Genomic DNA, 27,778 nt, shown 5'->3' on the forward strand with positions numbered 1-27,778 from the left:
TGGGAGACCCGTGTATGTCAGAGGCAGAGCCGTACGACTCGAGCTCTTCTGGCAGCAGCAGGCTGAGGGCTTCGTCCAATGAGTGTGTGGGCTCCTACACCTCCTCCTGCTGAACGGTGAAATTATCTGCCCGACACTGCCACGTATGGAAGGAGCGGTGCCTCGCCCTGGGCCGATAAGCTTGTTAGCAGACATCGTTTCTCTTTTTCTCTCTTCGTATCTTCTGCCCTTTAGAACGCTCTTAGACAGCTCAGCGCTGAAGAAGAATGGGAGCTGAAGGCTGGGTCTCACTAATATATATATATATACACACACACACACACACACACACATATATATACACTCTTTATTTTAAAAAAAAGGTGCGGACGTAGGAGAGGCCCACGCTGTGGGTGGGCGTAGACAAGTTTTATCAGTGCCTGATATTAACATTAACATGCGCGCGTAGGGAGTAAACCCAATAGCGATGGCCTTAGAGGGCAAAGCCTATACGAAATAGAACTGTGCATGTGCAACTCACTGCAAAGATCATGTAGAAGTAAGATGCATCACTCCATAGCTAAAATGAAGCCTTCAACACACATTGTGAAAAGAGTGGCTGCAGCAATGTGCAGTATCACAAAAATATGGTGTTTTTTGAAAATGAAACCATGTAAACTTCTTCTGGTACAACCCCTAAATAAAATGATGAACCTGAAAATGAGCATATGACCTCTTTAAGAAATCTTCAATGCTGAATTATATGAACATTTTGAGCATTAAACACAATGTCCTGCATTCTGGTGAATTTTTCTGCACCAATTTATGGTGGAAATGTCTTTATGTAAAAGGAAACATAAAATTCAGATGGCAGGTGACAATGCAAAATATAAAATTATAACAATATAATGCAGTAAGGTTTTCAGGCATTATGAATTGCTTTCAGATATGTTTCTTCTGATGTAATATCATCTCTGCTCTGAGACACACATGGAGGCATGATTTAGTCTCCCCTCCTCTGTGTGTCTTTGTTTGTAACCTCTTTAAAATGTGCATGTGGCACCTTTTCACCTCAATGATAAATATGTTTTTCACTGCATGAGAAAATTGATGTGTGGCTTAACAGCATGTGAAAAATGTCAACTGACTGAGTCTCACGAGACAGTTTTTAACCTGACGAGAGATATCGTCACACCCCTGATGTTAATGAGTACTAAGCAAAAACACAGCAATAAACTTTGTTCCATTTTATGCGTCTACACTTTATAAATAGAAAAGAAAGTTCTGACTATATCCCTGCCTGGGAGGAGCATGCATGAAGTAGTCAGATCAAATAAGGCAGCGTCTCAGACAGGCTCGATATAATACTTTGGGATTGACTATACACATCCACAATATGCCATATAATGCCCAGGGGAGAAATGTGACGTGTGGTGCAGGATGATAGCAGCAGAAGATAGTAGGGGTCCATATCTTTGAACATACATGAGGAGTCTCACCTTAGGGCTGCTGGGCCTTCTGCCCACACACATTTTCAATTACAGATATTGCTGTGGTAAGCGAATGAGTCAACTAGGTCTTGGTGAGGGAGTCACCTCTGAATCTGATTACAGCAAGTTTGTAAGACACTCACTGCAGCATCATCTTCTCGTGTGTGCGGCTCGGTTCTCCCTGCCACGGCTTTAAGAGTTGACACGGTTCCAGCGTAGCAGTCCTTCAAAAAGGCGAGGCAGCAGAAAACTCCCTATAGTGCCTTTATGCATTATTCCTCTTCGTCTCTTTTTCACTCTCTTTTTCTTTATGCTGCATTAGGAGGATCAGTGGGCAAGGGAGAAAAGGTCAGGGGTAAAAACAGGAGAACGCAGAGGGAATCAGAAAGTACATGGGCCTCCGTCAGCTGCAACATTTAGAAAAAAACAAAAACAAGCAGCTTTTACAACACACTGAAGCTGCAGTGAGCTGTGACTCTTCGATCAGGGCAACCTCTTCTCCATGTCTGCACTGCAGTACTTAGCCTATCACTTTATACTCTGCACTCTCCCATTCCTGGTCTACATGAGACAGTTCCTACTCTGTGCTCACCTGGGAGATAAGGGAAGTGAGAGTCAAAATGAAGCAGAAGGGAGGATGTATCTTTTTTTCCAAGCACTCTTGACGATTAATAGCTAGACTGTTGTATTGGAATTTACAGTACGAAAAACTTATCAATACTTACATCATGAGTGAAACTAAAAGGCAAGAGACAGCGACTAAAACTGTGGCTGGATGCATACTGAATGATGGGTGACTGGAGGAGGCGGAGAACAAAAGCCATTTTACAGGAACCTTTTTCGGGACTAATGAACATTAGGCACATTAGTTGGCAATAGTTTTTGTCTCTACAAAAGTCCCTGGGGCAGGGCAGTGTTTCCCATTAATTAACGAGACCGTGGCGGCCCGCCATAGTCTAATTTGCTCCACTATAGTCTCAAATTGAAAAATATTTTTACACATCTCATAATTACATTTCAGACCTCTAACGCTGTGTTTTGAGCCACTGCTCAGTGCTCTGTGAGAAGGCGATTAAGCTAGCCGCACCTAAATTTGGAGAGCACACGTATTCAAGCCTTTATGGTAAGTGAAACGGCCCAGAGCGAGCTGACAGGCAGGTTAGCGACTTTATCCTGTCAGTTTCTGTCCTTACAAAGACAAGTGTTGCAGTATGAGAGTCCTACCTGAAGAGAGGCTGTGAAGTCTTCATGTTACGCCATACAAGAACCACATACAACATTATTTATCAAACATTGCGCGAGGATACACGTGACAACGTCCGGTTTTCAGACTAAGGCGTCTATACAGTATGGAAATAAGATTAATAGGATTTTATTCAGTGTCCATTAAAAGTAAAAAAACATGTTAGGGAAATTACTTATTCTATTTTCTATTCTTTGATTTAGGGTTTTTTGGAAAAACAATAAATTAGTTGACTTTTGTTGCTGTTTCATCACCATTTATAGCTATACAATGGGTTTATGATCAAATAGTTTATTACAGCACAACACTGTTTACAAGCATCCAAAGTTCTTCATAGATAGCCTCTTAATTTTGCACCAAATTATTGCATTCAACTTTAAAATGTACAAATTTTATTTCCGGGGGGGCACGCCCCCGGTCCCGCCCCCGAGAGGGTACAAGACTCACCCACCATAGTCTCTTAAAATCCTGTGGGAAACACTGCAGGGGTATTACTCACACAGCAGCAGGTACTGGTGTGTAGCATCAATATTAGGACTACAAATACTTAAATGTCACTACATGCTTAAGAATATCCTTTCAAACATCAGTCGTACAGCAGCGAATTATAAAGAACAAATGTGCTGTTGTCTCAAAAAAAAGCCACTGCATTCTGTTGTCAACCTAATTTACTTTATCAAATATTACATTAACATCAGACCTGACTTGTGCAAACAGGATGCCACAAAGGAACATTTGATGCCTGACTTAGTTCCTGAGTTCAGGTCCTGGGGCTATTTAGTCAGAAAGGGCTACGGGTTTCCTAGAAGGCCAATTCCCAGACCACTCTGCGTACACTTCGGAACCATGGCCTCCCTGTTCCCCATGGCTAGACTAGTGTTTTCAACCTTAAGACAGCTGTCACAATGCCCCTGCTGCTTGAGAAGGGGTCTTTCTGGAGTTGTACCACTTGTGTAATTCTGCTTTTCACCTGGATTCCTCACAGACGCGAGTTACTCAACATTCCCAGGTTGGTAAGTTGATACCTGCTCAGGTGACTCTGGTGTGCTTGCTCTCAGAAACCAGGCTAACGTGATGCGGATACTGTGGAATTAGTGCACTGCACAGTCTAACAACGGCTCGCTGCTCCAAAATTATTGCCGCCACTGCTTCAGAATTTTATGAAATGTCATGGTGTCAATGCCCTCATCATTATCCCTTTTCATGAACTGACCATCCACAGCCTGGATGGGACGGGACATTAAAAAAAGGTTGATGTGCTACAGTAAACTTTCAAAATGCTGAACTTATTGTTATGCATAAATGGATATGAATATTGACTTGTTAGAACTTTGCATTAACAAATTAGAGACTAACCACCCACGTACAACAAAACCCTTTCCTCAGCTGTTGAAAAAAAAAACCCAGAGGAAACATTGAACAGTATATATTTACTACTGATATTTACAAGATCATCAGTTGTCTGAGCAAATATTCTTTCTTCTGCCCTGTTATAGTACTCAGCACTCTGGAGACAGTACACAGATAATAAGAACTTGCCATGTTGAGAGCAAAGTTTCATTACAAGCTTACTGTATTTTTTTTTTTACACCACTGTTGTCCACTAATATATTCGCCCCTATAACTCTTCTTCAGATAAAAGACAAAACATTACCCTAAAAAGGTCCTTGGCTATCACTGCTTATGTAACCACCACATACTCTCCCACAGAGTAAACACAAAGGCTGTGGTGGCCGGAGCGAAAGCCTACTCACGTTTCTGTTGACACACACAGCAAAATCAGGCTTCACAGAGCATCACCTCATTTTCCCACCATCATAACACAATGTCTAGCACTAGTGAGATTTGTTGCGGTGTAACTGAGACATGGTACAAATGTGTATATTCAAAGAACACAAAACTAAATAATGCAGGCCATGGCAAAAAAATAAAATCATGCATAAAACTTGTTCTACAGTTTGGTTTCTATTATGTTGTTTTATTTATTTATATATATATATATCTTATCTTGACGGAAAGTACACAAAAATGAAATACAGGCTAATAAACCAGCAGAGAATTCAACCCTTAATGTGGCACTGATAAGTGTCTGCATGTTTAAGTAGAGATAACTGTAAATCAGGGGTTATTAGCTGTACTGCGCAATGTTTAAATAAAGAGTGAGCATCCCTTATCAGGCTGCTGCCACAGTACAGGCACACACAATGTGGTCTCCACAACAAGCTGTTAAATAGTCCCTATAGCTCATTGTGTTCAGAAAACAGTGACCCCGTATTTACCATCCCAGCCTGCAATTACGACATTATATTCCCACTACCCCCCAAGCCCCTGGCTTGTACAAGCAGGGCCAAGCAGGGGCATCAGCTATGGGTGTAATTTCTAAGACAATACCTCACATCAGACATGGCTATAAAGAGCCCATTTTGTGTTTATCAGGCGAACACCAGAAGCTGTATCTCATTCAAACACACCAAAACACTCACACACAAACAAATATATTCTCAGGTGACAGAAGTTGGGCAATTACCAAGGTCTCATGTGGCCTATAAAGAAATAGATCTTGCATGAGAAGATGTAAGGCCGACGATTTATAGTGGCATCCGCAAGAACAGAGGTTGGTGATAACAAATGACAGTAGCAGAGTGAGGTCAGACAGGAGTCATCCAAAAACGACTCTCGTCTCCACAGCTAAGATGATAAATTCACTGATCAAGCTGTTTTACAGGAAGCACAGGTCTGAGCAGAGAATGTTAATATTAGCAGAATGTGAGCATAGCTCCTCAGAGGATTGCACTTGATTTTTTTTATTTTTCAAGCATTAACATCGTTGTAAATACTGTGTGACTTTGTGATACAGCATGCAACTTGACATATTTGTTCACTAAACACAAAAGGTCCAGAATTAACTAGAGAAGCTGAGGCAAAAGCACGGAATATTTCAGTATTAACGCTCTGGCCACAACTGTCCTTTGGTCTATAAAGGAAACATCCTGAAATGGTACTAGTTTTGAAACAATCAATTTATGAAGCGATTAGCTGATCAACAGATTAATCATTTAAGTCAATTACCAAGCCAAAATGTATAACATGGTATTTATGTTGGTCTGACAAAACAAGAAATACAAACACGTGACAAACGCGCACTTTTAACTTTAAAAAAATAAATAATAATAATGAATCAACACAAAATAATCATCAGATTAATCATGAAAATATTTGTTAGGTGCAGCCATGGCTTTCTCATGTAAATAAACTCTAGATGTAAGAATTCTAGGTGGGTTAAAAGATAATAGTTACCAATCCAGCCATAACTTAATCTGACCTTTGTTCCTTTACCAGAAAACACAGAAGTAAAACAGCATTATTTAAAAAAAACGTGCCTCTATTTTTATTTGTTGGGAAGGTTATTTTGGGGTGGCGCGGTGCTGCAGTGGTTAGCACTGTGGCCTGACAGCAAGAAGGTCGTGGGTTCAAACCCCGGTTGCCACGGCCTTTCTGTGTGGAGTTTGCATGTTCTCCCCGTGCCCGCGTGGGTTCATTCCGGGTGCTCCGGCTTCCTCCCACCATCCAAAGACATGCTGACTAGGTTAATTGGTGTCTCCAAAAAATTGTCCTTAGGTGTGGATGTGAGTGGTTATTTGTCTATGTGTGGCCCTGCGATGGACTGGCGACCTGTCCAGTGTGTACCCCGCCTTGCGCCCAATTTCAGCTGGGATAGGCTCCAGCCCCTTGTGACCCTGTACGCAGGATAAGCGGTTGACGATGGAAGGATAGATGGAAGGAAGGTCATTTCTTTACAGTGAGCACGTGTAGGCAGACCACTGTTGGCTGCCCTCTCTACACACATCACAGGAGTTGCTGAGACACAGAGCCTTGCACTGCAGCAAAAGCAATGGACCTCTGATGATGGTGGTGGTGGTGGTGATGATGGCATGGCAGGGCTCCAGGCGCCCTCTGCTTATTGTGTGTTCTGAGCAGGATGGATGTGTATATACACTCACAATAACAGTTCAGTTAATGACAACTTTGTCAGATAAACGTCAACTGTCCCCAAACAAGATTTATAGATATAACTATGGCATTTTAACGCAAGGTCCGTTTACATGGATGACAACCGTGTATATGCAGAATAATATCCCAGGAAGCAAATAAATGACGTAACTTGTAACCAAATGCACCGATCACACACTCACAGCTATTGAACAGCACAACAGAAGTCCTTGCTCCCACAAAGTAACGTTAGCAACCGCATTAACTTGCCACGCCAATTTAAATGTCCAGTTAATTTAACATTGCCGGGTTGGCGCGGTGATATCATGCTTAAAAACATAAATATCAAGATATAGGACTACGTTTGAAACTTGTAGCCAAGTAAATAAAACATAAACTCACCGGCATCATTTTAGCTTCGTACCGCATTTAGCTAACACACACAGCATGAATCCCCACTGGCAGTTTCGACGAAAGCTGTGGGACTGGCGACCACTTTAATCCCAGAGCCTAAACCTGGGCGATGGGCAAGGCTACTTTCTCCTGCTTGGGGGTCCCGTTCTGCATTAAAAACACAGCACATCGTTATTTCATTAGCTCAACCAAACATTTCCAGAAATAAAACACACTAATGTTAATTGGTAGCCCGTGTCGCGGACCTGTTGCATCAAATAACAAGGCCTTCACGACAAAAGTTTCCGTTGTAGTTGTGTGAGCACCGCTTACAACTTTGAAAATGCTCGTTTCACTGCCACAAACCGTCACTTTTTGTGAGAAAGATATAGATTAAACTAATTATAACATTTACTCAGGGATTATTTGATATTTTCTAGGTTTTTCTTACCGGAGAACGCGTAGGTAACCAGCCGAAACCCCGTGACTGACTGCGTTGCTCGACTGCTCGCAGCCTATCCCAGAATGACGCATCGGGAGGAAACTCACTCCGCTTAGGAATTCAAGCTCCGCCCGCCTGGAACACAAAACACACCCACCGGCTAGACTTGTCCCGGTGAAACATGTAACTGTAATCGTTGTAAAATAAAACCTAATTTTCACAAAAGTCTACTCCAGATCGACATCATTTAGTTGGACAACTGGATCATTAGCAGCAAATTTTTACCTATACCTAATTTAAAGTAGAGATCAATCAACCTGAGTTGGATGGGAGAAAAGTAAGAGGTCTCACTCTGCTCGTATCTGACAAGTTGAAAGCTGAAGTTGAGGTGGTGGAGTTCTGGCAAGCAGATAAGAAAAGACTTTATTGATCCCCCACAGGGGATCACATAGGTGTCATTTACACTGGGGACGCTGGGGACATGTCCCCACCTCTTTTTGAAATGGCTGCTTTTGTCCCCATCACTTTTTAAAGCATTTGTTAAAAATGTTCTGAGCATGCAACAAGAAATGTTAACTAACAACTGAAAATGCTTTGAGAAAGGTTTATATACACAATAAGAAAACAAGCAATGCAATTTAAATATAGAAGAAACAAATGTGCATTGTCCAAAAAAGTTATTTAATCTAAAAACAAGATACAGATTACTGAATTATATTTCATTATGTTTTTATAATTAAATAACTTTTGAATGGGGTTTTGTAGATTTTGTATGTAGTATCCAAATCTACAGTAGCAATTTCTAATCCCTTTGTATCTGAAATGTTAAAGGCTAAGTACACATTTTGTTCATTTTGTGCATGCAGGCTCTCTGCAGTGGTTCTTATTTATTTCCTATTTCCTTGACGCCATGTCTTCAGAAATCTTACATTTAGATTTCATTATTTCAGTTTAGTGCTTGCATGTTACATATTCCTAAATTCATTTGTGTATAATCAAATTCCCACATACAAACCTGGGTCCCAGAGGGTTGGAGGGACAGGTTAATAGAGGCACACCAATTCATTTTGTAATCTGGCTATGACTAATAAAGATTTAAGATATTTTGACTAGTCATGGGCTAATTTCAATTAAAGATATCTGATAGTTCTTATCTTGTGGATAACTTAAACTGATATAGTTGTAAAATGAGATAGGCCTATGCAAAATCTGAGTCATTAAAAGTTTCGTTTAGGATATTTACTTTGCCAAAAAACCTAGCTGGATTCTCCTAAATGTTTACAACACATCTCTTGGTGACTGAATACATCTGACCATCCACTTGCTTGCAACAGCTTGCTAGTGAGATAATAAAAACATCCTTCTATGGAACCGTAAAACATTCAGTGTAAAATAAATAAATGAGAAGATATTAAATAAATACTCACAACAATAAATAAAGTTATAGATATATAAACCAAAAATTGTTAAATGCTTTGATGAGCTGAAAGGTAAGAGGGTGCTAGTCTAGTGACTCCACTGTCATGAAAAGTGACATTATGAAATTTGAAGAAATACCATTATGGTAGCCTATAAAAACTTTTGCAAAAGCCATTTTGAAATTAAACGATCTATAATTCAATTGAATTTCAACAAAAAAAAGATTAAATAAAAACACTGTATAATTGTTTAATTTAAATCATTTATCATGTATCTGATCATATCAGCATGTCAGTTGAAATAAGACTGACACTTTCGGGCTCCACAGGTTCTCAGACGTCACGCATTTTTCCCCCCTAACTCACAAAAGAATTTCTCTTTCTGCACGTAGGCGATTGTTTTAAAAAAAGGCGCTTCGACTACAACTCCCAGAATTCCTATTTTACGGCGAGCCGAAGGTTCAAACACACAGGCAGCACGTTTTGTGCACGTTGGTACCTCCCTGAGCGTACGCAGCTCACTGTAGTGCAGGTGTTTTGCATAAGGGAGCTCCTCGCTTTTGCCTTAACAGTGTGCCAGACGCTACCTGAAGTCATGGCTGACCAGGTGGCTGCCATGTGTGATCAGCTCATCAAAGCTGTGAATGTGATGATGGATGCAGAAACAAGCCAAATTTACCGACTGGAGGCCCTAAAGGTAGCATCGTTATGGTTGCTAGCTAGCTGCTAGCTAGCAGAGCTTGTCATTTATTTGAGGTGTTGTGAAAGTACAATCAAGTTTCTGCGTAGCTGATTAAAAAGTCAGATTACCTCGGTAGGACCACTAGTAGTAACAGCATTGATCACACAGTTCGATTCCGTTAGTTAACGTTAGCTAAGTTTGCAATGATGATGGCAAGATGCCTTGCGAGCTAGCCCCGGTAACGTTATGCCACGATTACCACCTCTGTCTCCCCACGTTCATTCATTCATAGAAACGGTAACATCTGGTTTAGTACTGAACGTACTGCGGAGGGTTATGAAATGCAGAGCTCGAGTTAACAAGGTCAACTAACGTTATGTTGCTAATGGCAGCGTTGCAGCTTTTAGTGGCTAGTTGGTAGGTTAGCTGTGTATGCTATTTACGTATTTATTGAAATGTCGCTGAGGCAGCTGTTCCTGTAGCCTCTTGGCACATTACATGTACACAGTAATATTAAGATGAATTAAGTATGATTTTCAAACCTTTTAAAATAGCATTTATCTAGTTGCCTGTAATATAACAAGCTTTATTTTCATACCAGTTTTGTGAAGAGTTTAAAGAGACAAGCTCCTTCTGTGTCCCATGTGGCCTGCAATTAGCCGACAAAGCCCAGCCAGCTGTAGTGAGACACTTTGGGTTGCAAATGCTGGAGCATATCATCAAGTGAGTGTACTTTAACTATAATCAATCAAGTATAACAAACGACTACATGGTAAAAGCTGCAGATCTGAAAGAAGGTTTGTTATTCTTGCAGGTTCCGATGGAACAACATGCAACAACAAGAGAAAGTCCAGTTGAAGGAGTGTGCCATGCAGCTGTTATCAAATGTAAGGGTGATTGTAAAAGGCTGTTAACAACAACATAATGATCTGTCTCATGGTTCAATTGAAGCTTAAACACTGTCTTACTGTCACAGTTGTATAGACACTTATCTGGCACCTGCTTTGGGTCTTATCAGGGTACTCATTCAATCCTGGAGGAGGAGAGCCACATCAAAGATGTTCTGTCACGAATCATAGTGGAAATGATCAAGAGAGAATGGCCTCAACATTGGCCAGATATGCTGAAAGAGATGGAGGCTCTCACTAGCCAAGGGGTGAGTAACTTACATAGTGGCAGAAATGGCTTGTTACTGCCTACAGCTGTTTCCTTTGTGAGCTGGGAAGCTATTTGAATATGATTATGTAATAGCTCAGATGCAAATTTGTCCTGTTGAAGATTAGTCATTTGTGTTTCCCAAATATACTTGTGGGTGCTGCCCAGGTATATTAATAGCTGCCCAGGTACTGTATATTTGGTGACTGATTTCAGCATTTTGCAGAGAAACACAGAGAGAGATGTTATATAGTATTATGTTACAAGACGCGGACATAGTGGATATTTTACAAGCACAGACCAGGTAAAGCATCAGTGAACATACCGCAGATGACATTTGGTACCATGCTACCTCACTGACAAGCCTCCTCCACATGCGGCGCACCTGCTGCTGTGAACACCAAATCGGGAGACTATAAAATCCAAAAGACTGGTTCTGTGTCTTTTCGAAAACTTTATAAAACATACTGCTGATGGGGAGAGAGAGACAGAAAGAGGCGGAGAAAGCCGGTGTGTTGCAGAACAAAGGTGTAGGTGTGTGAATGTGAGTGTGGGGAAAAGAGAACTGAATGGAAAAGCAAGGTAAATGGATTCAAGTAGTAAGTAAACACTGGTCATATTCTTTTTAATTGGGGTCAACTGGTAGAAATTGTCCTCTTTCGGAAACTATGAACCTAAACAACATCTTTTCCACTTGATTATTTCATCACTGCGAATTATATTGTTGGTCTTTTCGAGCAACTTTTACGAAAGATGCAACCCTTTTAATCCTGTTGTTATGGACTAGCAAAGTCAAACGTAAGGGAAATAAAGTCTACTAATTCTACATAGGAGGCACAGACTGAGCTGGTGATGCTGATCCTGTTGAGGCTGGCCGAGGATGTGATTACCTTCCAGACGTTGCCCACCCAGCGGCGCAGAGATATCCAGCAGACGCTCACCCAAAATATGGAAAGCATCTTCAGCTTCATGATGGCCATTCTGCAAGTTAACGTCGAAGACTACCGTAAACTGGTCAGTTATTTTGTACAAATAAGTAGCATTATGATTAATTTCACAGTACTATCATGGATCTATGTCATCTTTGACATATTATTTAGTAAGTAATAATTGAACAGTGAAATGTCTAATATTTGTCCGATTTGTGTTTTTGGTAATCCAGAAAGGGTCACCCGGACATGAACTACAGGTGAGAAAACATCTCCGCATCTCTGCTCTTAAGTGAACCTCTTATGAACTTGATTACTTCATTGACACTCCCATCCCTCACTTTTCCCCATTTCGCCCATTTTTCCAAGCACAGGCCAGAGCTCACTGTCGAGTTGCTGTGGCCACGCTGAATACACTTGCAGGCTACATAGACTGGGTGTCTCTGGTGCACATAACCTCCGGAAACTGTCATCTATTGGAGATGTTGTGTTTGCTGCTGGGTGAACCAGAGCTGCAGCTGGAGGCAGCCGAGTGTCTGCTCATTGCTATAAGCCGGAAGGTGAGTCACAGGGAAAACAGATGTTGAAAGACCATGTTTAAACCGTAATACCTGCCCGATAGCTGTAAATAGATTATTTTTTCAGTCCTATTTTTTTGCAAGATAATTACAAATGTGTGATATCTTCTAACCAGATATTAATACATTATCAGTACATTATTGGGAAGTCATGGAAAGAAGAAGTGCTCACTGACACAGATTTTGACAGATTTGTGAACAATATTTGAGAGAAATAGGCCTTTTTTGTGCATAGAGAAAGTCAAAGATCTTTTGAGTTCAGCTCATGATGAATGGGGGCAAAAATAAAGTGTTGCGTTTATAATTTTGTTCAGTGTTTTCGACATACATGCACTGACTTTTGAATGCATTGTGTAATTGTACCCACATTTCGATGACGTGTGCAACAACAGCTCTGAGAGATCTTGCATAATTGGAAAATCATATAGATAGTCCTATGTCTACATCATACTTTAAATGGTTATAAGTTGTGAGTCTGACTCTTGTGAGTGTGGCTATAATCTCTGTACTATTCTTTATATTCCCAGACCGGATTTTGATATTGTCAAAAAAATCAGATAATCGTCACATCTCTCTATGACTGTGTGCTGTTCCAAATGCAGATTTCTAAAGATTAAGGGTGCTTTCACACCTGTAGTTCAGTTCATTTAGTCCAGACCAAGTGAAAAAAATGATATGCATTTTAGTTCTGGTCCGGTTCATGTTCACAGTGGAGTTTTACAAACGAACCAGAGAAGCAACCATGACGTTACACAGACGTACAGGTAACTTGTTGATTGGACAGTTTTGGCGATTGTCATCCTGCATCATCAGAACCCACGTGTGGAAATCAAACTCGGGTGACTGACGGAAGTTTGTGCAGCACGTTTAACACTTCTGATCTGTATCGCAAAGAGCTCACGAAGTAATAATTTACCGCATAGCCTATTATGAATAATAACATAAAAACTGGACATGTACAGTAATAATTTGGGGATTATTCGCCTATAGTATACTGTGGTATCACTGTCACACATTTTCACAGGGTAAACGGAATACTACTTTCCTTCTTTTTTTAAACAGATTTTAACCTATTAATCAGGAAAAATACCCGCGCTGACAAGTAGGCTATACCTTATTAAATGATTTTCATAAACATAGCGGCTTATACAGATGAACTATAAGATCACTGAACACATGTCGCTGTCAGCAGATGGATTTATTAGTGGTTTAGCTTTGGAAATAATGCTCAGATCACATCTCTGCTATCATGAAATCCTGTTTGGTTCATTTGCTTTCACACCACAAGCGAACCGCACCAGAGTTCGTTTCAAAGCATACCGAGACCACCTCTTCAAGGAGGAGAAGGTACGCTTGGTTTGGTCCACTTTTGGTGCGCACCCGAAGGCGATTGCTGCATTCACACCGCACCAAGGGGGAAAACGAACTCTAGTGCGATTCAACCGAACTAAACGAGGCAGGTGTGAAAGCACCCTTAAATAATACAATACTTGAAGGACCACAGATCAGATTAGTCCTGCTACAACATGCTCAGTTACAACCTAGAATGTTTTTGTTTTTTTTGTTGGTGGATATTTACATTAAATGAACAATGATAAACCATGTTATCAATTGTGTCATTTTGCCACAGGGCAAGCTGGAGGATAGGAAGCCATTCATGCTGCTGTTCGATGATGTAGCCATCCATTACATCCTTTCTGCGGCCCAGTGAGTAAAACTGCATCTCTTCATCATCCCTCTTTACAGGATTCAATCTACCATTTGGCTGTTATTGAATGGTTTGTGTCTGTCTCGTTACAGGTCGGCAGATGGATTGGCAATTTGTAAGAAATCAGCTGAATCACAGTAAGTAATGTGACACAACTGCATACTGTAAAGCACGTCATTAAAACACATACAAAAAAACAAACATACAAAATTAACAAAAGAAAAACAGACACAGTCATATACATACAAGAGAAGAACCTGACTGAACCTAGCGCTAATTTAATAATTATACTGTTTGCTGAGTCTGATAACCTACACTTACATCTGTACATGAAATTGCACAGCAGCGCAGGTGGGCACGCCAGCACTGACAAACATTTGGCGTGCTCCATCGTGGCACGTTAAGCAGCAGCCTCATACCATCATTATATTTGTATAATTGTTTTTCTCCATACTCCTCTTGCTGTAGCATCGCCTCAAATGTGGAGTATACATAGGGGTACTTTATACTGTAAAAAGAGTAGTCTTCACAGATACTGAGCACATACTAAATTTGCGAATCAACATATTATGTTTTGCATACATCATGACACTGTCTGTAAATGTCCCTATCATCAGAGCGGTCATCAGTTATTCTATAATATTCCAAATATTTAGCCTCATCATATACTTTAAGGACAGTACCAGACATGGAGAAGTCAGGAAATGACCGTTCCCTGTCCTCCCTACTCCTAACAATCACAATATTACTCTTCTTTGCATTATATTTAATGTCAAGATATGAGCCATATTGAGAGCAAACCCTCAGTAATTGTTGAAGGCCAGTACTATATGGACAAAGAATCATCATCTGTATAAAACAAGTGGTTGATGATGGTGTTACCAACCATACAACCTGTTCCACTTCTTCTTTAAAGGCATCAAACACACAAATTGTGTAATTAGCCTGTCATACAAATCTAAAAACTCCTTCAAAGCAAAAACAAACATATCTGTGCTTAGGTTTAAAACCAAACTGGTTGTCAAAGGCCAGGACAAACTGATCCAACTTAAACAGTAAGGTCCTCTCCCAAGACCTTTATATATAAAATACTTGGCAGAGCTATAGGCCTATTATTATTATTATTATTATTATTATTATTATTTTATTATTATTATTTTTTTTTTTTAAGAGCAGTGGAGGTGGTGGAGCGGCGTTACATCTTTCTGAAGAGGCTGTGTCAGGTCCTGTGTGCACTGGGAGGCCAGCTCTGCTCATTAGTGGTGAGTTTATCCTAATTTGGCCACAAACTTGGTCCAAACACGCGTCATGTAAAATCACAGAAGCATATTTTAGCTGTTTAGACTTTCTGGTTATGAGTGATCAGTGGGGAACATCATGTTCTCTCCACAGGGTTCAGATGTAGAAGTGGAAGTACCTGCAAATCTCAGCAAGTACATGGAGGCCTTTTTAGCCTTCACTACACATTCCAGTCAGGTGAGATGAGAATTCTTTGGTGGACTTGAATCTTTCACCTCTAAATTCCCTTTCTTAAAGGCTGCATTTGAATCAGTAGAATATGAATCCTTCACCTGTGTTTGAGCTCTCTTGTGAGTATTATACATTTTATTTTTGTCCTGCAGTTTTTAAAGTCATCCACTCTGATGTCTTGGGGAGCTTTGTTCAGACATGAGACTCTGTCGAAGGACGCGGTTGTTGTGGAGATGGCCATCAAATTCCTCAGAGCGTCTATGACCAACCTAGTCAAGGTGAGGCAGTGATGTCAGTTCAACCATTCTTAGGGTAAATAGAAGCCAATAAAGGTGTTAATAAAGGTTTGTGTCTTTCCCTGCAGACTGGATTTCCATCTAGAGGCGATAACCCAAGTTGCGAGTACTCCCGCGTGGACTTTGACAGTGACGAGGATTTTAATTCGTTCTTTAATTGTAAGCGTCATGGATCCAGCTTTACTTCACCTAAGATCAGTTCTCTTTTATTTTATCCCTTGATGTTTTTCATGGTGTATTTTCATGCTTAACAGCTTTTCGAGCGCAGCAGGGAGAGGTGGTGAGGAATGCATGTCGCATTGTTCCTCTGGAGGCTTTCCAGATAGCAGCAGAATGGTTACAGTATCAAATCGTCAGCCCTATTGATACTGGTGATACCACATGTAAGTGTTTGTTCATTCTTGACACATTTACACAGCATCGGAGAGGGGGAGATAGATAACTGCTTTTCTAGGTGTGTTTTGGTTCTTTGCTATGGATGGTTTTTCTGTACATTTGTGGAGAATTTGGTTCATTTAACATGTAAAATATGCAGCAATATGAAACTAATTAGAAAGATTTTTAGATTTTTGTAAAGTTCGAATACGTGAAAAAAATCCATCAGTGGTTATCAGTTTGTATATGCAGCAAATTAACTTGACTTCTCTCTTTTGCACCTAACTAGCTAAGACTGCTGAGGGCCTATGCTCCCTCCTGTCTCCATCAGTGGTCCAGTGGGACGCAATGACCGTCTTCATGGAGTGTATGGTCGCACAGATCTTCAAAAATCTGGAGGAGGAGGTAACAGGAACAACTTCATGTAACTGAACAAAACCGTGTGAGGGAAAATATAATGTTGATTATAATGATGTGAAGGTTTGCCCCCTCCTTCTGCCTCTTACTGTGTAGAAGTTGCCCATAGATCAGAGCATGGAACTGCTGCAGGCTGTGCTGAACTACGATACCAAAGACCCGCTCATCTTGTCCTGTGTGCTCACCAACGTCTCTGCCCTCTTCCCATTTGCCATACGAAGGCAGCACTTCTTGCCACAGGTCCTCTACAAGGTCAGCTTATTGGTTGCTACATGTTACTTATGTGTATCTACCAAACATATGATTATTGTGTATATGTCTACATATGAAAATACAGGTTATATAAATTAAGGTTGGATGTGGTCATTTGTGTAGTTGTGGAAGATATTAAGTTTGAATTATGGTCAAATCTTAAGAAAACAGTGTCTGAGAAATGATTGGCAACAACTTTACCTCTGCCTAAATTTTGGTTTGGCAGGTTGTGTTTTACAAATGTCAGTTTTCCAAAAACGTTTCCCACATCACATAATTTTGCGTGTTTTCTGTTGCTGCGCCTGCAGTTTCAGCAACAGATTTTTAAATAGGCTTTGATTCTGTTACAAAACTAGAGTGTATTTGTAATTAACGCTGACCTAACAGTATTCTTTTATCCCCACAGCTGTTTAATGCCATCACATTTGATCTTGGTCAGGAAAACAAGGTGAGTTGCCTTCACAGAACTGAACATCAGCACTTTCCCTCATCCTTCATGTCCAAGACAAAAAACCAACCGTTCTCTAACTTGTATCTTCAGGCACCTCGGACCCGGGCTGTAAAGAGCGTGAGGAGGCACGCCTGTTCTTCCATCATCAAAATTTGCCGGGATTACCCACAGTTCATCCTGGTAAATGTCCTTGTATCCAAGTAAAATAGCATTATACTTGCTTTCATTTGATGAATTTTATGTGCTGATGAAGGCATGAGTAAATGTATGTGACTGTTGCATGATTTATTTTCCTCCCCAGCCTTGTTTCGACATGTTTTACAATCACGTGAAGAAGCTGTTCTCGGGCGACCCCACGCTGACTCACATGGAGAAATGTTCGCTGATGGAAGCTCTGGTGCTCATCAGTAACCAGTTCAAAGACTTTGCAAAGCAGAAGGCTTTTCTAGATGAACTGATGGCTTCAGTGGTTGCAGAATGGACCTCAGAGGAGATGAGGCAGTGAGTTTCAATTCTTTCTATTTCCATCAAATTGTACGTGACAGTGTTTTAATGACATGACAGATGTTTGACTGGTCTCTCTTCTTTCTTTTGTGTTTCAGTGTGCTGTCCAACCCTGTAGTGTTCCTCTCCTTTGTTGGTGCTGATCAGGTGGTCACTGAGCAAAGTAAAGATGCAGACACAGCAGGTCTTAATAGGGGAAGGGTAAGTATAAAAGTGTAAACTGAGTTAGCATGTAAACTCTAATAACGATAGTAGTCTGTCCTGAGGATTTCTGTCACTGGGTTTTTAGCAAGGTTGTAGACAATTTGACCTCAGTGTAGACTTGCTTACTTTACTTACTGTTAATTTAGGTTTAATGCTTGATTTTGTATTGAGTTTATTAGTAGAAATTACAGCAGAGACTGATGGTCATGTCAATGGACAAATTAGAATTTTGACCTGATGATTACATGAGATGTGAAATAAATGTACAAAATTTCATGGCAATCCATTAATAGTTGTTGAGGTATGGTGGTGGACTGGCCAACAAAGCGACATTGTTGTCTCTAGAATCATGCTGCTAGCGTGGCTACATTTCTTGTAGCCAGCTGTAACAGTGTAACATGAATTTAACTGGTTTATCCCTTCTGTTTTGGCCTTCTTATAGTTGAGTTTTTGTTTGTATGCCATGCTCGGGGTGGTGAAGCGGGCACGCTGGCCTGCAGACCTGGAGGAAGCCAAGGCTGGTAGCTTTGTGGTCGGGTACACCCCCGCTGGAGCTCCCATCTACAGAAACCCCTGCACCGCCCAGTTTCTGGTCTTGCTGCCCAACTTGCTGTCCCTAATCAGGTATTATTCTTTATGTTGACGCTGTACCATCCTTTTATTCTTTTTGCACCAAAAACTTGTGTTCAGTCATGTTTCCTACGTGGGGAAACTAATTTTGGCTAACAAAAAAAACTGATGATCATAATATCCCCATATCGGGTCATTTACACATGACATGGGCATGGCAGGACATGCCCATGTCTTAATAATAATTCCTGCCACCATGCTGACCTGTGACCTGTCTCTTTTCTTCACTCCTCACCACAGGACTCAAAACAGTCTGTTCACGCCAGAGAACATGGCTCGTCTGAGTGAGACCTTCTCCAGGGCCCACGAGGTGATGGATGCAGAGAAGAATGTGGTTCTTGGTAAGAGCAGCTTTTCCGCACTTGCTGTTTGCCCAATCGTGAGCCATCATCTGAAAAGATTCTGGTTAAACTTTCTGAATATGTGCTCTCTCCAGGTCTCTCTCAGCATCTTCTGGATATTTACGACTCTCCTGTGTATAGAACCAACCTGGAGCGCATGCAGGGGTTTTTCACCACATTGTATGACAACTGGTAAGAATTAAGTCATAGCAGTTTGTCCCCAAACTTTTATCTGTGTTTTTTACCTCACATGTTGTTGCGGGTTAAAGTACATCACCTCTTCTGCTCTGTCTACCTCCTGTAGTTTCCATGTCCTGGGGAATGCAGGTCTGTCCCTGCAGCAGGAGTTCTACACCATTGAGCGGCTGGCGGAAGAAATAACTGGCTCTGCTTTTGTCTCCCTCGACCATGTGCCTGACCACAGACTTCGCCCTATGATTCATATCCTTATTCTCTTTTTGCTTCATTTGATTTACCAGAGTTTTCCATTGCCATACTTAGTGGTTTGGTGACAAAGATGTTTTTCCCAGACTCATTTAGATTGATGCTACACGAATAATGTACATGAATAATGCTAAGCTATTCATAGTTTTCACGTGACTTCACATTCCAAGAAGGAAAACGCTGCCCGCCAACCAGGAAGCAAGTGATACACTGTTGCTTTGAGTTTGTTACGTTTGCGTAACCAAAATACTGGATGGTTGTTGTGCTTTCGGATGCACTAATTGAGAAGAGAAGCCTGAGCTGTGTTAGGTGAGGCATTCATAACAAGGTAAATATAAACATTACCACAGTCAAGCGCTGGCAGGGACCTGGTGGTTTTTAACTGCTGAAATGGGGCCACGGTTGCTGTATATGGATTGCAAGTGCCCAACACTTGGAGTTTGTCCATATCTACCTTTTTTCTTGAGTTGAGAGGTGTTCCAAATAAAATTTATATGAGGGAGTCCGGTGTGAGCCGCTATCTTGGTCTGTTGTTTTGCCCTCCAGGTCACCGTGCATGTCACGTGCCCAAAAACTTTGACATGGTTAACATGGAATTTCCTTAACAAGCGGTTACGGGTGTTTCTGAGGCTGTTGGTACTATCATGTCCTCAGGAGTACTACGACAGTCTACTTTGCCCCCTGCTGGGCCCTCTGTTTGCCTACATGCTGCAGGTCAGGATCTCCACACATCCCTTTTTTATCATTAATATCACTATTAAATGCACTTTATTCCCTCAGTCACAGTTGTTTTTGTTGCCAAATCTCACGGCCTTATTTCCGTTTCATACTACAGAGACTCAACGTGAAATGGCAGGTCATCAACCAGAGGACCTCTGTCAAGTAAGTTGTGGGATAGTGTTTGTGTCTGTATGTATGTAGGCTAGAAATTATATCCATTTTTTTAAGTCCTCAGTCGGGATGGCTGTGATTGACTCACAATGGAGGCTGTTGTATAACATGAATTTAACACTTATGACCACTTAAATGAAACATTAAAACCACACATATTGTAAAAAGAAAAGATCTATTCAACACTGTTCCTTTTGAGTCTTTATGCTGTTTAAGAGCTTAAGAGCTCATCTCACATCACTCTAAAGTCTCTATTGTGTATATACTGTGTGTTTAATTCTTTGGTTATCACCGTGTCTAAGCTACAAATCGGATTTGTGGACTTAGTGGTAACCTGTTTGTTATGTTTTCAGTGGCGAGGAGGAGGAGGAGCAGGTGGTGTGTCAGGACAGCCAGGTGACGCAGGAGATGTTGGAGGAGCAGCTGGCACGCCTGCTCACCAGAGAGGTGCTGGATCTACTCAGTAAGTTTCAGTAACTCTAGTAACTGCCCCATTTATGCTTCTATACAAGTATAGCAAACTGTTGTTGTTACAAAGAAATAAAAGTGTGTGTGAGAGATTCTGAAAACCATATACAGGTGTGGTAAACAAATAAATGCACACTGGATTGAAAGATAATTTGTTACCTGAAAATGATCATCCCATGTGTTGCTATAAACAGATCATTTTGAACTAAACTGAAATTAAAGGTTTGACAGTGAGTGTGTTGACTTCTATTGCATTGAGTAGTCCTTTTTCTTTTTTCCTCTTTTTTTTTTTTTTTTTTCCCCAGCTGCTTTGCATTTGTTGGCATACGTATTGATTTATAAATAAAATACTTAACGCTAAAGTGAGTTATTTTTATTACATTGATGTTACGGTTGTTTTATGATAGTAATATAATGGCCCTGTCTAAACTCACTGTAAAGCAAAGCATAAAGTGAAGCTCAGGACTCATTCCTTAATATGGCTAATACTTTAGTCCTGCAGTGAGGTTGTGTCTCTGCAAATATCAGCCATAATTCCTAGATAGAGCTGAGAATCTACATATTGATATGACTGTGTTCCCTCCAAAAGGATTTGTCCTGGGTGACTAACAACCTCTTGCCTGTGTTTGTCATTGGGGGAGGGTTGGGGGAGGTTCACCTAATTGTTGAACTTGTACCGCTGCAAGACTGAAGACTTTTCTTTTTACCATTGCTTTTAATTAAATATTTAAGATTTTTCTTTAACTAGTAGATTGATAACTTACAGGAAGTGGTCTGAGTGATTTGCAGGAACCTCTGTCCACCTGTAAACGTGCAAGTGGGTCTAGAGTATGACTGGATCAAAGTGGCCTGCGGACAGACATGTCCTGGTTTCTCTGTAGTGTCCGAGGGTTTTTGGAGTTTCACTGGACCCAAAGATTGCTATGGACCCGAGTACAGACTAGCTAGAGAGAGTAGATTAAGTGTACTTCTCTGTTTATTCTCTTTTCAAAATAATTGTAACTCAATTATTTGCTCAACCCCTCAGCATGTTTTTATTTTCCATTTAACTCTTTTAACCCTGATTGTACACTGCACTGTAACTTTTATTATATTTTAATGTGTATTTTTTCAATTTCCCTATGTAAAGCACTTTGAATGACCTTGTTGTTGAAATGTGCTATACAAATAAACTTGCCTTGTTGCTGGCGATTGCACAGCTGCAGTGCATTCAATATCATTTGCTTGGTGCTGCTTCCATATTCAGTGTGTGACATCAGCAGTACACAGGTCACAAACAGGCTGTTGTGTCCTCACCAACTGGTAAAATGTGCTTCTTCATGCTTGTGGCCTAATTCACATTATCGTCCACTTGCTGTCTTGGTAAACAGCTAAAGAATTGTTGCTTTTGGTCAAGTTTAAAATCATTTACCTAGACTGTGTTCACTCCCAGCTAAAATAGCAAAGACATTGGACTGTGGGGGTGAATTTTTTTTTTGATGGATGGATGGATGAAAAAATATGAGGTGTTGAGGATACAACACACAACTGCCTGATCAGCTTTTTCTCTTAGTCTGAGGGTAAACTGGGGAGTTGAGTTATTGTAAGGCTGTAATACTCCTTCTCCCTTCTTTTCTAGCTGTGAGCTGTATTTCCAGAAAAGTGCCTGAGCCAGCAGCAAATAAAGAGGAAATAGATGGTGAGAGTAAAAAAAAGGAAAAAAAAAGGAATCGAGTTGATTCTGTTTTGTTTTTACTCTGATAAGCGTCTCATTGTTTTGTTTGTTGAAATTTGCTCTGGTAGAGGAAGACATGATGATGGATTCAGTGCAGACAGCGTCTCCCAGTCAGCCCACAGACGAGCTGACTGAGCTGGGAAAATGCCTGATGAAACATGAGGTCAGTCCTGAAACGCATCACATAACATTCAGAGGGCCGTATAGTCACACCTAAAAGACAATTCACATTAAATGCTGAATATGAACTCAATGTCTCTTTTTCTTTTCCCAGAACATCTACATGACCTTATTGACCCTCTCTTTCACCTCCCTGTCCTGGAAGGACACCACTAACTGTCACCGCACTGCTTCCATGGTCTGCTGGACCCTCCTGCGACAGGTAGCACACTTAAAGCAACAAATGTTTAATATATGAATTTTTTTTCATCCTTTCTTGTCACACTTTTAAAAGAAGGCTGGTTATTGTGCACAAGTCCCTTGAAACACAAAACCAACAGTATGTTAGTCGGTCTCAAGACTTTCTGAATTAGCAAATGTTGCTTAAACAAGAGTAAACAGTGCATTTCTTTTCAGTCTCAGATTTGGTACAGGTGCAGGACATGTACGAGGGGTCTACTCAAAATAAACTACAGTACCAATGAAGGAACAATAGCGGCTGTGGCCCAGGAGGTTGCCCATTAATTGGAAGACTGGTGGTTCAATCCCCGGCTCCTCCAGGCTGCATGTCAAAGTGTCTTTGGGAATTGCCCCTGGTGGCTATTCCACTGGTGTGTGAATGTTAGTTTCTGTTTGAGCGCTTAGGCTCAGTGTGTGAATGTGAGCGTAAAAGCGCTTTGAGTGGTCACAAAGACTAGAAAGGCGCTATAAAAATACAGAGCATTTACATTCACATATCCAGTGCAAAAGTGTGGCTCTTTTATGTGGTTCAAATAGTTTACAATAGAAGTCTAAGGCACAGAGGAATAAGTTACTTCGGGCTTTGGATAAACTTGTTAGTGGGAACAATTCATTGTTATGGTTGGATATTTTGATGGGGTTTGTTGACAATTAAATGTTATACAATTACCAGACTGTTAAGTATCTACAGACTTTTGGGGATGCTGAATGAGAATTTAATTGGAGCATTTGGATGGCTGAAAGAATCTTGGAAGTTCATGAAGTAATGAGTGAGTAATGCACTTAATGGAGATATTTGTGACCACCCAGCTTGGGTAAGCAACGTCAGAGAAACTAGCAAGACAGCGGGATTTTGTAAGTATCAAACTGAAAGAAATTCCACCCCATGCGTCGCGCTTCATGCGTCCCTCCAAAGTCACTCCTCCAAAAACACGTTTTCATGTTCCGTTTGTGCGCACAGGTAGGTAGACAGGCAGTTAGACCAGACAGTCATTTCATTTGAACCCAATGAAATTATTGGCTGTGCTTATTACAGCCCTGCGACAGCCACAGATGCCTTATTTTTCTTTTTTGCGTCAGAACATTTGAATTATTGATTGCTGTTGGGATGTAGAGAGAATTTCAACAATTTTAAAAACCCGATCATCTCATGTATTTTCACTCCTTTCTGACGACAAATGTATTTGCATCACTTTTTAATGCACTGTTTTGCGGTGTCAAGCTTTTTAAATTAATTCAATGTTTCAGTTGACACAAACTGACTTGAAAGGTGGCTGTAACAAAATGTCTACATATTTCTAAAGTTTTCTTCCCACATCCACTCTCTCTCTTCAGGTCATAGGAGGTAACCTGCTTCCCGAGGCAGTCACGTGGTTTTATACCAGTGTTCTTAGGGGCCTTCAGGTTCATGGGCAGCATGAAGTCTGCAACTCGACCCTCTCTCAGCTGGCCATGCATATCTATGAAAACCTGGTGAGGCTAATTGCAATAATCTCTGCTATATCTGCTCTTTATCTCTGCCTTTGTTTGGTCCATTTGTCCGCTAAGAGTTACAGAAGTCACCTAGGGTTGCAACGAACGATTATTTTCATTATCGATTAATATGCACATTATTTACCATTATTACTACTATTTACTTTATTATTATTATTATTTAAATTGCATGCGTTTTCGCCACATATGGAGATTTTGAGTTTCTAAAAAATATTATATATAATCCCAAATTTTAAATCTTTTTCACTTTCAGGTAAATTTCTGAATGCATCTCAATCTCCTTGCTCGTGTCTCCTTACATGTGTTTGTCCATGTATTTTAGCGGCCTCGCTACATGGAGCTGGGAGCAGTGATGACCCAGATCCCAAACATCAGTGTGGAGGCTCTGGACCAGTACGATCACAGGCTCATGGACCCCAATGCCCAGAAGGCTGGAGACAAGAAGAGGAAAGACCAGTTCAAGAAGCTCATTGCAGGAACTGTTGGGGTAATGCCTCCTTTAGCCCCTAGAGAGCAGTGCTTCTCTATTTTATCTCACTGTAGGCAGCTCATTAGAAGTGACCAGAGACACTGGCCTAATAGTACAAGTCATTACTCAGCAGTGTGATTCTGGCTGTGTTGTAAATCTTCTGTGCTCAGCAGCAAAAAAAAGGTGCAGCGGCTCAACAGGGCTATACAATCTAATGAAATTCTTTCTGGTAGATCTCAGATAGCTCTGTTTAACCTCTCCCCTCTCTGTCCCCTGCCAACAGAAAGCTCTGTGCCAGCAGTTCAGGAAGGAGGTTCATATCCGGAATCTTCCTTCGCTCTTTAAAAAGCCGAAGCCAGACAAGGATTTACAGAACAGCGAAGCATTGGGCCTGGCAGCTCTCTTCTCCCCGGAGAATAATGCCCTGTAGGAACACATGGCGGTTCTAATGGACTTCATACTGACTGAAGACGGAGTTATGTGTACAAACCAGGGTTGCACTAACAATCTTCCAGCTGGGGCAGTGTGGCGCTACCTAACACATCTGTCAACACTCCGTTTTTCAATAGGTCATCTTTTATTTCAACCCTCATTGTGCCACAGCACCACTCACACTCTTTCCACTTGTCATATGTACAGGCAAGTATCATACAGTAGATCCCCTTTATTCCCATTGCACACTTCTTCTCCATTCCCTTGTGCATACCAATAAAGGAGGTATATGAGCTATGGAAATATTTCAGATTAAAGAATAATCTGTTACTATGTAAAACTGTGTTAAGCAGACTATTAATGATTGCTCTGCAGCAGAATGTTTCACAGTCTCTCATTTTACTTTTGGCCTTTTTTATTTTTTTATTTTAAGGGGCAATAAATGCCCTTTGCCCGGCCTCATGGACACTAAGCATGTCATAGATTTATAGAACTAGATAATCAAACTGAGAGCTCAGCTGTGGTTTGATATTCAGCATAGAAATTGGCATCTAATGATATCCAAACAAGCAAAACCTGTATAGCCAATAGCCACAGGAGTAGCCTGTTAGGAAGGAGTTATGTGTGTGTCGTTTGTGGAGAGGTGGAGACCTTTTTTTTTTTTTTTTAATACTCATTTATAATGTTTCTGTTCATTTCAGAGGTTAGCAGATATGTTGTGTGGCCATGCTGCTGTAGAGGCTTTTTATATTCTGGTTCAAAACAAAAGGACGAACAAAATGTTACACATTACTCTGTCTATCTATTTGCCGTCATTTCTTTTGACTGGACACGCTTGAATGCAGTTTTTGATTCTGAAGGATGTGCTAAAGGTACCTCAGGTGCGACGTTCCCTATGATGGGGTGAAGATACTTTATGAAAACTTACCCGAAGAAGAAAAACAAAGCAGCTAGATTGTGTTTTCATAAATTGTTATTTTAGATTGATATATGAACAACAGTTTTCTATTTTGCAGATATTACATGGCAGGCGGTTATGGCAATGATGGTTTACATTTTGCCAGATCTTCATATCAACACAACACACATGTCCCAAGTACTGTTTTGAATTGCTAATTTAATGCAGAGCACAGATCATACAACAGCCGCATTTTGTGCCAAAACACTCACGGTTGACTTGTCCGACAAACGTGAACAGACAATTGTGTCTCAGAAGGAAAACCTAATAACATAAGTTTAGTAAAGATTATTTAAAAGTGGACTCAAAAACTAATGTGTAGCTTAATCCAAGTCTTTCTGTTGTTTTCTAGCTGTTCAGTTGGTGGTGATATTCTGTTTTTCACGTGTTCTTTGTTTGTGTTTGTACTGGTATTTTCCAGCCACGAGAAAAAGATGAACCAGCACTACATTCCTTCATTGTCCAAGGGATTGTCTTTAAGCATAAGTAGTTGGATGTATTTTGCTCTTATGGAGCTATCATAGTAAAGGGTGATTTTTTTTCTTCTTTTTTTTTTTTAAACTGTGGTGTGTAGATTCAGACCAAAATAAATGGTTGTGGCTTGGAGGGAGCCCTTTTTAAATGCATACAGACTGGTCTGTATTTCACATGCTGTTTTACTGAAGACAGCTTCACGTCATACTTGCCCGGGAATAGGAACATTTATGAAACTTGTTTGTTCACATGTGGCCATTTTTGAAAAATGCTTGTTCAACACTAAAATGTTCTGTATAAAGGAGAAAATAGACCTTTTTAAAAGTGTAGTGTGGTTTATATTTAGTTTTTAAATTTAAAAAAATAAATAAATAAAATCTTAATTTCAATGTGCCTAAAATGAATATTGATTTTTCTATTTATAATAAAGACAAATGTAGTTTAAATGTTAATTGGTTATGGACATAGTGTTTTTTTTTTTGTTTTTTTTTATTGTCTTGCAAAATGACCCACATGGGGACATAAATGTAAATTTGGGTGAAATAAAATCCTAAAAGAAAAAACTACTAAGCTACGATGAGGAAAATAAATTCTATTGAATCAATTTTACCTTCAGAAATGCATATGCCTATTTTTTGTTTTCCTCCTGCAACCATTTTATTCTGGTATACTCTATATTGTGACTGAAATTATAAATTCAGTCTAAGGACTTGAGAGTTTTCAGGTTGTTCCTCCTTTTTATATAAATCTTCGGTCCTAAATAAAAATGTGTATAAAGATACTGACAGATCTGCGGACCTGTCAGTCTTATAAATGGAATACAGTATTTCAAAATAATTTAAACTGTAAAGTACATATTTCAGACATAAGCCTGTTACTTTCCTAGTTTATCGCAGAAACACACTTTTATGTTTAGTTTTGTCATGTCTCCATGTCTCCATTTTCTACTTGTGAGGCTATTTCTACCTCTGCCAATTATTGTGGCATTTATTGTTTTGTAGATGAGAAACCAAGAAAAATGTTTGTGTTTTTTTAAACTTAATATATTTCAGTACATTTGAAAAATGTGATCAGTTCATACTCCGGGC

General features: G+C 40.3%; 2 protein-coding genes across 4 annotated transcripts in view; one reads left to right on the forward strand and one right to left on the reverse strand.

Moving 5' to 3' along the window:
• Nucleotides 1-7,636, reverse strand: part of tp53bp2a (tumor protein p53 binding protein, 2a) — a 35,418-nt gene extending 27,782 nt beyond the window's left edge. For both annotated transcript variants that reach the window (XM_038737058.1, XM_038737057.1), the window contains exons 1-2: nucleotides 7,547-7,636; nucleotides 7,105-7,263 (exon numbers count right to left, since the gene is read on the reverse strand). In XM_038737058.1, coding sequence (XP_038592986.1) covers nucleotides 7,105-7,131 — 27 coding nt within the window. In that variant the 5' untranslated portion in view covers nucleotides 7,132-7,263; nucleotides 7,547-7,636. The remainder of the gene's footprint in view (nucleotides 1-7,104; nucleotides 7,264-7,546) is intronic.
• Nucleotides 7,637-9,436: 1,800 nt separating this feature from the next.
• LOC119917461 (exportin-5) lies at nucleotides 9,437-27,299 on the forward strand. Of its 2 annotated transcripts, none has more exons than XM_038737797.1 (33): nucleotides 9,437-9,652; nucleotides 10,239-10,360; nucleotides 10,452-10,524; nucleotides 10,656-10,793; nucleotides 11,624-11,806; nucleotides 11,955-11,981; nucleotides 12,096-12,281; nucleotides 13,930-14,006; nucleotides 14,100-14,144; nucleotides 15,179-15,269; nucleotides 15,400-15,483; nucleotides 15,630-15,755; nucleotides 15,842-15,932; nucleotides 16,028-16,156; nucleotides 16,438-16,553; nucleotides 16,665-16,817; nucleotides 17,224-17,265; nucleotides 17,359-17,448; nucleotides 17,570-17,769; nucleotides 17,871-17,973; nucleotides 18,419-18,600; nucleotides 18,847-18,947; nucleotides 19,043-19,139; nucleotides 19,252-19,388; nucleotides 20,008-20,105; nucleotides 20,227-20,273; nucleotides 20,636-20,745; nucleotides 22,369-22,428; nucleotides 22,533-22,627; nucleotides 22,739-22,846; nucleotides 24,199-24,336; nucleotides 24,680-24,844; nucleotides 25,110-27,299. In XM_038737797.1, the coding sequence occupies exons 1-33, from the start codon at nucleotides 9,551-9,553 to the stop codon at nucleotides 25,254-25,256; spliced, it is 3,663 nt and encodes a 1,220-aa protein (XP_038593725.1). In that variant the 5' UTR covers nucleotides 9,437-9,550; the 3' UTR covers nucleotides 25,257-27,299. The 2 variants fall into 2 exon arrangements, with proteins under 2 accessions (XP_038593725.1, XP_038593724.1); XM_038737796.1 differs by having other exon boundaries at nucleotides 9,438-9,652; nucleotides 16,662-16,817.
• The last annotated feature ends 479 nt before the right edge of the window (nucleotides 27,300-27,778 follow it).

This window comes from Micropterus salmoides, unplaced genomic scaffold (genome assembly GCF_014851395.1).
Source record: "Micropterus salmoides isolate LMB-PRFRI ecotype aquatic unplaced genomic scaffold, ASM1485139v1 Ms_hic_scaffold_22, whole genome shotgun sequence".
NCBI classification, from domain to species: Eukaryota; Metazoa; Chordata; class Actinopteri; order Centrarchiformes; family Centrarchidae; genus Micropterus; species Micropterus salmoides.